The sequence below is a fragment of the Anastrepha ludens genome, chromosome 2, assembly GCF_028408465.1.
Source record: "Anastrepha ludens isolate Willacy chromosome 2, idAnaLude1.1, whole genome shotgun sequence".
NCBI classification, from domain to species: domain Eukaryota; kingdom Metazoa; phylum Arthropoda; class Insecta; order Diptera; family Tephritidae; genus Anastrepha; species Anastrepha ludens.
Genome location: NC_071498.1, coordinates 15896237 through 15906526, shown reverse-complemented (window position 1 = coordinate 15906526; position 10290 = coordinate 15896237). Strand labels below are relative to the sequence as shown.

Here is a 10290-nt window from a genome sequence, read left to right as displayed (position 1 = left end):
ATGAGGTTATTCGAGAGCTTCTGGCCGAATATTGTTTCGCCATTCCAATCAAAAAAAAAAAAAAAAAAATCCTGCACCTTGCCAAATCAGGGCTGACGGTGAAGAAGAATCCACTCAGATCCAACCTAAGTATAGATTGGTGGTGGGAAGGTTGCCTGCTGCAGTATTTCATAAGTCGTTAAGCGTTAGAGTAGTCTGCAGTGCTCTACTGATACCAATAAAGGAAGTTCTTTACACTTTTTCCAGTTGCTAAACTAATGAAGCTTTCCTCCAAGAATTCTATCAGACGCGGATAAGAAATAACACATATTTTAATGCGCTTATAGGAGCCAATAAATCACGCTGAGATTTGCTAAACTTCCAGTATAACTTTTAAAGTGTAGAGAAATTTTGCTACCTTGGCTGCAAGGTCACCCCCGAAGGCGGCTCTGCGGTTTATTTGGAGTGTAGGATTAACAAAGCCATTTCATCTTTTGGCATCCTCGCGCCTTAGTGGCAAATTAACAATATCATCCTTCATGCCAAATTCCGCATATTTATTACTAATGTCAAATCTGTCCACGGAAAGTAATCACGGCAATCACGACTGGTCTGCAAACGTTTGCCAACTGTTCCTGTGCCGTTTTTTGCGAATTTTTTGCCCCATCCAACCCAGATCTACTAACGAACTAACTGACGCGGCAACTGAAATTCGAAAAAGGAAGAGGAAGTTGGTAGGACATACGCTTAGAAAAAGTGATGACAATGTTGCTAGGCAGACCCTGCGTTGGAAGCCCTGGCCGTAGAGTGGGTAGGCCACGTACAACCCGGAGATGCTCAATAGAACCTGACATCAACTCTCTTGGTTTTACGTGAACGAACTGGGATATATAGCTCAAAACCGTGTCCGTTGGCGAAGGGACGTAGGCGAAGCCCTATGCTCCAATAGGAGTTAAAGGAAAAAAAAAATAAATCCATAGAAGTTCAAGTATTTAAAGTTTTTAGAAAATGTTTGTCGAATAGAACCAGGTATTTTATAACCCCTCATGAAAATAATGATTTCTGCCTTACAACCTGCATCATTTGATAACAAATTTAAGGGTCCTAGGTCATATTAGATATTTCAGACCATCGCGCTTATCTCGAGTTCTTTCAGTAGCTCATCGACTACAACACAGTCAGAAAGAGAGAACTCCCTGCCACCTTAAATTAGATTTTGAAAAGTTTTACTTCTAATCTCTCTAAAGAATTAACGATTTTTTTTTTTGGTGGGTGCAGTAGGGTTCAAAATGCCTTCACACTTACAGCGACCGTCGTCTACTGCGTCGTGTGGTGTGGTCACTGTGATCCCTCCTCTCCTTCTGGGGAGACACCCTTCCGGGAACTGCTTTCTATATTACTTCGGAACGTCATCCATAAAGAACCAATTCTATTCACCCACGTCTGTGTCCACTATATTTGTAGCCAGTTTTCATGCTATAGGCTTGTCTTCTTGTGTCTCTATCTGTGCGGCTTCACTTTGTTGCACTGTGTCGAGGTCGATCTTTTTTTTTTTGCACTACGTTCTCGATGTATTTCTTTACCGCGCTCCAGCTGTCCTCGCGTTCGAGCATTTTGCGGATTATGTTGCTCGGTGAGATGTCGCCAATCTGCTCCCTCAGAGCATTTCTTTCCGCGATCCATCTATTACAACTAAAAAATGTGTGCTTAGCGTCGTCGCTCAGCGTTTCGCAGTAAATGCACTTGGAATCGGTTACCTTGCCCATGTGGTATAGATATCTACGGAAGTATCCGTGGCCCGAGAGGAACTGAGTTAAGAAGTAGTTCACTTCCACGAAGTTCCTTTTGACCCATTTATCAATGGAATAAGAATTATCAATTGCTTCTCCCAGAATGTTATTCTTGGCTGAAAGACCTAACCATCCGTTCAATATTTGGGCCACAATCGGCCCAGAAAAATCTCTATTTGCGAAGACTTTAAAAAGTTAAAAAATTTGCAATTCGTGTGTCTGATAAAAAATTATACTCAGCCGCCGTAGTCGAATGGTTAGTGAGTGACACATTCGAGAGTGTGTAGGTTCGAATCGCGCTGCATGAAACAACAAAATGTTAGGAAGAGTTTTTTCTAAAAGCGGTCACCCCTCAGCAGGGAATAGTAAACCTCTGACTGTATTTCTGCCATGAAAAAGCTTCTCATAAAAAATCATTTGCCGTTCAGAGGCGGCTTAAAACTGTAGGCCACTCCATTTGTGAAACAGCATCAAGACTCGGCCAAGCACCTAACAGAAGTTATTATATTTTTATTATTATTTTATATTTTTATTAAAAAGGGTGGTTAAGTTTCAAGGGCCGGTGTTGATTTTGAATAAAATACAACCTTTTTAGGAAATTATTGTCATATCTCTTTATTATGATAATATTGGCATAGCTCAATTACGTATGGAGCTAAATATTGGCCAAATGGCCGTCGCGGCCTCGGCGGCACATCTCCATCCGATAGCCCAAATTTTCGATGACGCTGAGGCATAATTGAGGTTCTATGCCGTTAATGTGCCGAATTATCTCATCCTTTAGCTCTTGAAGTGTTGCTGGCTTATCGACGTACACCTTTTCTTTCAAATAACCCCAAGGAAAGAAGTCCAACGGTGTCAAATCACATGATCTTGGCGGCCAATTGACATCGCCGCGTCGTGAGATTATTCGGCCATCAAATTTTTCGCGCAAAGGAGCCATTGTTTCGTTAGCTGTGTGACAAGTGGCACCGTCCTGTTGAAGCTACATATCGTCCACATCCATATCTTCGAATTCGGGCCATAAAAAGTTCGTTATCATCTCACGATAGCGAACACTATTCACAGTAACTGCCTGACCGGCCTCATTTTGATTACACCAAACATCGCCCGTTTTAGGACGAAAAACGAGGTGGGGCAGTCGCCGTGTTACCTAGCATACTTTCATCCAGATCCCCGCCTTTAATGTGGTAATAAACTTTAGCAAATATAAATCTTGACTATTGATGAAAACAGGAAATTATTTACATATATTTTATTTAGTTTCATCTTAATTCCTATGTTAATTATTAATTTTTAAACATATTTTTTGCCAATATATGGTAAATAAATAAATAATTAAAAATATTTCTAGGCCAAGTTAGTGGTCAGTCTTTTTGAGGCCATATAATGTTTTTTGTTTTGCTTTTACGCCTAGTCTGCCTGCATATTTATAGGTTTGTACATTAAAAAACTAATTAAATTTCTTTACTTAGCGGAATGCCAAATTACTGTACAACAGACAGCCACAAAATATAAATTAAATCCCTCCCTAATTTTAAACTTATTTTCATGCCATATTTCAATCCTCTCTCTTCTTGTTAGCTGTATTTCTATCTTTGCCCTTTTGGTATTTCTGTCAGACGCTTTCCTTTCCCTCCTCCTTGTATTCCTCCTTACGCAACATGTTGCTTATAGTGTGGCCACCCTCTGAGCTCATTGTACAGCCGGTTGCCCGGACATTCAGTAGCCTTCACTTGCCTATGGCCGAGCAGTGTGTAGTCTCGTTGGATGTGACCCATTTGTACCCCATAACTTATGAGCTGGTGCAGCTTATCCAGCACAGGATGGGGCGGTAGAGCGTCTGTTGTCGGAAAATAAGAAGAAAAGAAATTAAGACTGTTGAACATGAACAAGGAGTGGGGAGCGCTATGCTGCCTATCTTCAAGTGCAAACATTTTAATATAAAAATCGTTTGGTCGAAAATAGCTTAAAGTGACTAAAATACATATTCATGCTCTCTTTTCTGGAGTTCCACATATTTTCATATATCTATTTAAAACTGCTACAATTAATTTTCTACCACACAAATAAAACGCCATTGACAATTTTCGCAAATCACCCACACCGCAAACACATTTCAAAAGCGTGTGATATAATATTTCATACTGGCAGTCAACGGCCTCCTGTACCGCTACAAAGTGGTTTAGCTCCTCTCACTCATATTTTTGTTTTTTGTTTCTGTTTTTTTGGCTTGCCGACCACTCACCTGTCCAGTCACCAATTAGTGCTATGCCCACACTTCGCGCATTGTAACCGACCGCGTGTGCGCCTACTACATCAAAGCCGCGCCCCTCATAAATCTCGGCTTGGTCATCACTGCCACCGATTAGGAAATTGTAACCGATGTCATCCCAACCGCGTTGCTGCTGATGCGTACGCTGCATGGCGCGTATGGTGGCGGCGCAGGCGTTGGTGTTGAGTCGACATGTGCTAGCTGGTGTTGCGGTATGATGAATTATCACATGTGACACGCCGCCCACGGTTGAGATATGTGTTGGGGCGTGAAGTGGCGCGGCCGCCTGCCAAGCGCTGCGCGGTGTCCATTTCAAATTGTATTTAGAATTGCTGTTGGTGTTGGCGTCGCGGTTGCTTAATACTGAAGTTTCTGCATTGAGGTGCTGCAAGGTTGATGGTGCTTGCACGTTGGCGGTCGCGGTCGGAGCTGTCAAAGAGCACAAGAATAAGCTATTTAGAGGAAGCAGGTGTGGAAAGTTTTAAGTGGATTCATGTGGAGAAAAAGATTGATTGTTGTGTGTAAAAAAATTGATAACCAAAGTAAACTACTTTTAAACTGTTGGTGTGAAAAAAGGCAAATGGAAAGGGAGTGGAATAAGACACAGTTTATTTATTATGGATAAGTAAAATCAAAATTTTCGCTTAAGTATATAAGTACATATGCGTGTGTATGTTTACAAAATATAAATATAGTTGCCCTGTAATGCGAAAATTGCGCTGTCGTGTGGAGCTCAAAGAGGAAACAACTTCAAATTTAGTGACAAAATACAAAATTCTAATGGATTAGAGAGAGGCACCACCTACTTTGGCCTTTATAATGGAGTGCCTGTGGAGGTTTTCATTTGCTACTCGTAATTTTGCTATTCACAAAAAGTTATTTTGTCTCAAGTATTGTGCTCCGGGAACGTCGAATCGACAATAAGGAAGTTGCTTGCCGTTATTGCTTTTATTGTCGTAAAATTACACAGGCCAACAACCAAAAAACTTTTTCGATAATTTTAACTAAGGTTTTAAGGTTTTTTTATGCTGAAAACGAATATGACCTTGAAAATGCTCCAGCACGTCAGGATTTTTGGCAATTTGAGGTTAAAAAGTCAAAAAATGCAGATTTTGGCCATTTTTTTTATTTTTTTTTTGGCAAGGTAAAGTTTTTTTTTTAATTTTCCTCAACGGCATCGCAAAGTACTAGTCTTCAGCTTTAAAATCCATTTTTTTAAATATTTTTACGATTAATACAATATAAAAAAAGTTATTCTATATTATTTTGAATTGGAGACTTTTAGATATGCAAATTCAACCTTTCTAACTCTCTAACGCCCCTGTAAAGGGCGAATTCAAAATAGTATAACTTTTTTTATATTAGTCGCAAAAATATTTTTAAAAATGGATTTTAAAGCTGAAGACTAGTACTTTGCGATGCTTGGAAAATTAAAAAAAAAAACTTTACCTTTCCCAAAAAAAAAATTAAAAAAATGGCCAAAATCTGCATTTTTTGACTTTTTAACCTCAAATTGCCAAAAATCCTGACGTGCTGGAGCATTTTCAAGGTCATATTCGTTGTCAGCATAAAAAAACCTTCAAGAAACACCCATAACCGTTTTAAAAGCTGTAAAAAAGCGAGATTTTGTTGGCCTGTGTTATACATAATTCCTTATGAAATTTGATTCGAGCGACCATTTCGCGCCATCGTGGGATTGGAACAAGAGAAAAATCTATACCGATGCTAGAACCTCTTTCTTCATTGACGCTTCCCAGATGGAATCAGAAGTCGGAGCACGGGTTTTCTCTAATTCAGCAAATTTATCTATTTCCTTCCTTCCTTCCTGCCCAATACTGCAGGCAGTAGTCTTTGCGGTCATGCAGGCATGCAAAATGCTATGTGAACGTGGAAGCAAGGGAGATATTAATATCTTTTGCGATAGTCAAGCTGCAATCAAGGCACTGACGACGCCAGGGAGCAGATCCAAACTGGTCAACTCCTGTAAGAAGGATATCAAGTCTCTTAGTTGTGTAGATGGCATTTCTCTGATCTGGGTGCCAGGACATACGAGCAAAGAAGAAATAAAATGCTGTTGAGTTTGCCAGGAGGTGATCGACTGAATTGGTCTCAGAAACCTCCTCGCCGGTCATCGGCATCCCCCTGACTGTTGCTAAAGAGGAATTGCACAACTTATTTCTCAGGAAAGCGCAGAAAAGATGGAAATCCATCTCTTAGTATGCTAATTCGAAAACCCTTTGACCACAACACAATAGACGCAAGACGCAGAAAGTTGTGCGGACTCCACGCCATTCAATTTCCACACTTGTAGCTGTGTTTACCGGTCATTGGACTATCGGCACACACGCAGAAAGGTTAGGTTCGCCATTTAATCCCCATTGCAGAAGCTGTAAGGACCTCTCGGAGAAGGCGACTATTGTGCATTTTCTCTGTTAATGTTCGAGTGTGACAGCTAAACGTTTAAGGTCACTGGGTTGGGTGCTCCTTTCTTTGACCGCCTGGGGCAGTGCGCCAGCCTAAATCCCATCAGTTTTGTCTCTTACATCAACAGCTGTGACTCGATAGATATCTGCCTGTTGGCGGTCCCAAAAGGTATCAAAACGGCGCTTTAGTGCAACTTGTGGAACGCCAGACCGGCTCTTCAACATTTCACCTACCTACCTAATACACAAATAACAAAACTTATAAAAAGTTCGGACTGCAGTGGGTTGCCAAATATTTCTAAAAATATTTAAACAAATCTTTAATAAAAAGTTAACAGAGTTGCCACATATTTGTTTTAATATTAAATGCTTATTTAATTGCAAGTTATTTCTGTCGTTTTAGTTATAGTTTATTATTTTTTAAGCCCTTAATAGAAAGCTAACAGGGTTGCCACCTATACTTTTAAATATCATAAATTAAGTTAAGTTGTAAAGTGTACCTCTCAGGTTATTTCCTTGTAAAAAGTATTATTTATAAAGTTTTAATAAGAAGTTAACAGAGTTGCCACATATTTGTGAATATTATAAATTTAATTAAGTCGTAAATTATTTCTGTAATTCCATTTATATTTCAAATTTATTATTTTAAAAAGTGTTAATAAGAAGTTAGCAGAGTTGCCACATATTTGTGAATATTATAAATTTAATAAAGTCGATAATTATTTCCATTTAAAATTTAATATTTACAAAAGTTTTAATAATAATTTAACAGAGTTGCCACATATTTGTGAATATTATAAATTTAATTAAGTCGTAAATTATTTCTGTAATTCCATTTATATTTCAAATTTATTATTTTAAAAAGTGTTAATAAGAAGTTAGCAGAGTTGCCACATATTTGTGAATATTATAAATTTAATAAAGTCGATAATTATTTCCATCATGTTATTTCCATTTAAAATAGCATATTTTAAAAAGTTGTAATGAAAAGTTAACAGAGTTGTCACATATTTGTGGATATTATAAATTTAATTAAGTCGTAAATTATTTCTGTGATTCCATTTATATTTCAAATTTATTATTTTAAAAAGTTTTAATAAGAAGTCAACCGAGTTGCCACATATTTTAGAATATTATAAATTTAATAAAGCCATGAATTATTTCCATTTAAAATTTAATATTTACAAAAGTTTTAATAATAAGTTAACAGAGTTGCCACATATTTTTTAATATTAAAAATTTAATAAAGTCATTAATTATTTCCATTTAAAATTTAATATTTTAGAAAATTTTAATAAGAAGTTAATAGAGTTGCCACATATTTTTTAATATTATAAATTTAATTAAGTCGTAGATTATTTCCATCATATTATTTCCATTTAAAATTTAATATTTCGAAAAAATTTAATAAGAAGTTAAGAGAGTTGCCACGTAGTTTTTAATATTAAAAAATTAATTAAGTCGTAGATTATTTCCGTCATATTTTTTCCATTTAAAATTTAATATTTTAGAAAATTTTAATAAGAAGTTAACAGAGTTGCCACATATTTTTTAATATTATAAATTTAATTAAGTCGTAGATTATTTCCGTCATATTATTTCCATTTAAAATTTAATATTTTAAAAAGTTTTAATAAAAAGTTAACGGAGTTGCCACATATTTGTGAACATTATAAATTTAATTAAGTCGTAAACTATTTCTGTGATGCCATTTATATTTCAAATTTATTATTCTAAAACTCCTTAATAAAAAGCTAACATAGCTGCTACTATTTTTTCAATAATAATAATAATTCTTATGCTTAGGGGAAATGGCCTCATATTTTAGTTTAGCAACGTTTTTCAATTTTCATTAGGGAGCAGAAACAAATATCAAAACTCCTTCATCTACCATTTCATGTCTTCCTTAATTTCTTAATTCCTATCGGTTTTGTTATTTTCTTCTAGATTTAATTTTCATTTGTTACAGGGTGGGGCTTCAAAAAGTAAACTAAATCAAATTCATTTTAGGCCTCGTTTACCTCCAAAGCTTTGCCACATCGATTACTCACTGCGCTTCATGCCACCATTTCACTGAAGTTATCTAGTTTTACAGCTGCACCTACGCACTTGGCTAAACGTATTTTAGGAACAAAGGAAAAGAAATCAATTTCACCGCATCCGAAAAGTCAAAAAGGAGAAACTTCAGCGAAGATTGATTAATGCGGCCTGACAGCCAGTGAAATTGTATGCGAAATTCATTTTTGAAATGGAAATTGATGCAAACAAAGCGCATATGTGGCGAGGCCGCAGAGAGCAAGCGCCCAGAATGTTGAATGTTGCATGAAGACCTGTCGCCCCAGGCGTTTGTCATGCAACAAGAAATGTGGCGATGGCGGTATTGGGTTGCCAAGAGTTTCAAGTTGAGCGATGGCTTTGATAAGCGTCGGTGGGATATGGAAATGTCTATAAAATTCATGCGCGTATGTATTTGCGAAACAAGTCATACATAAACACGTGCGGCGGGTCTAAGGTTTCTTTGAGATTGCTAGTGTAGAATGCATGTGTGTGTGCATGTGTGTTTGTAGGTGTATATATATGTATGTGTGCGTGTTGTTCGTAAGTATTAATTACATTTCCCAGGCAGCATCAAAGTACATAGTTTGTAAAATTTAAATTTCACAAGGAAACTGCCTGACCTTTAAATTATTTTCTTTGTGTGTGCTGCCAAATGTTTGCTCTAAATATTTCAAATACCTGCTTGAGTTCCGACCAGAAATATTTGCTGGTACACCAACAGCAACAGCAGATTGCTTAATATGGTGATTCTTTGAACTAAAGTTGACATACTAAATATTTGCGGTACGCGGTTTTTCACAAAAATTTTCGCTTGTTTCCTTAATTTTCTGCACTAAATGTTGCGGTTGCTTCAAAGCTAACTTCGTCCCACTTTTCCGGTGTTTGCGTTACTGGCCTTTATGCCGCAAATGCTCTGGCATTTATAGCTGCTTATCTATCTACATACTTTTCTGTGCAACTGTTATGGGCGGCGGTAATTGCCATTTTAGGGGCTTTCCTTTTTTTGAAAATTTCCTTTTCAGGCTGACATTATGCGCGCATTTTGTAGGAACTACAAGCAAAACAAGAAAAAAAAATCACCCAATACGCCAACCGCCTAGGTGTTAGTGCAGTGACGCCATTTTCTCTAGAATCGCAATTACAATCAGTGCCGTCATCAAGACTGCAATCAATGCCATCTTCACCACTTCGTAACTACAACCTCTACCGCCAGCTCTTCGCCGCTACACCACCCAAGCGACTCGGACGAATGCTTATCAGCATCGGTGCGGTGCGGCTTAGACTTCGCTCATATTTCCATTGTTGGCTTTTTTGTCATTCCTGCCGTTGTTGCTTCTGCTGCGCAAGTACTGCGTCTTATCAGCGCAAATGCTGGGGAAACCACTGCTTAAAATTTCGTTGTGCAAGCCCTGCTCAAGTCATGGCATGTATTGTTTTGCTCAGCGCGTTCGTTGCCTATCTATGTTGGTCGCCACGCGCGGAGTCTGTCTGCCCGCATTCGAATGACCATCCAATTGGGGCTTCCCTCCATAAAAAAATGCCTTGCCATTTGCTATTTGAGAATTATTTTCCTATGCGTCTCTCTCCCCGCCAGTACACTATACTCCTCAACAAAATGGTGCTGGTAGTTGTGGTGTGCATTAATTTTTAGATTTTCCGCCTACAAAATAAAATTCCCAGCTTGCTCGTCATCGATGTCGTGTCTGTTGTTCTTCTGTGACATAATTTAGTTGTCTGTGATGGGCGGTAGTTGTTTGTTTATTTT

General features: G+C 37.8%; 1 protein-coding gene across 1 annotated transcript; it reads right to left on the bottom strand.

Annotated features, from left to right (window-relative positions):
* Positions 1–3037: 3037 nt before the first annotated feature.
* LOC128863424 (peptidoglycan-recognition protein LB-like) lies at positions 3038–9406 on the bottom strand. Its single transcript, XM_054102578.1, has 3 exons — positions 9204–9406; positions 4018–4473; positions 3038–3612 (listed from the first exon to the last, which is right to left on the bottom strand). The coding sequence occupies exons 1-3, from the start codon at positions 9292–9294 to the stop codon at positions 3425–3427; spliced, it is 735 nt and encodes a 244-aa protein (XP_053958553.1). The 5' UTR covers positions 9295–9406; the 3' UTR covers positions 3038–3424.
* Between the last annotated feature and the right edge of the window lie 884 nt (positions 9407–10290).

Excerpts from the sequence above, each read along its gene's own strand:
- LOC128863424 (XM_054102578.1), bottom strand. The coding sequence starts at position 9,294 with ATGTCAACTTTAGTTCAAAGAATCACCATATTAAGCAATCTGCTGTTG. Across the intron at positions 4,474-9,203 it reads TCTGGTCGGAACTCAAGCAG|CTCCGACCGCGACCGCCAAC; the intron begins GTATTTGAAATA and ends GCTCTTTGACAG. Across the intron at positions 3,613-4,017 it reads ACTAATTGGTGACTGGACAG|ACGCTCTACCGCCCCATCCT; the intron begins GTGAGTGGTCGG and ends TTCCGACAACAG.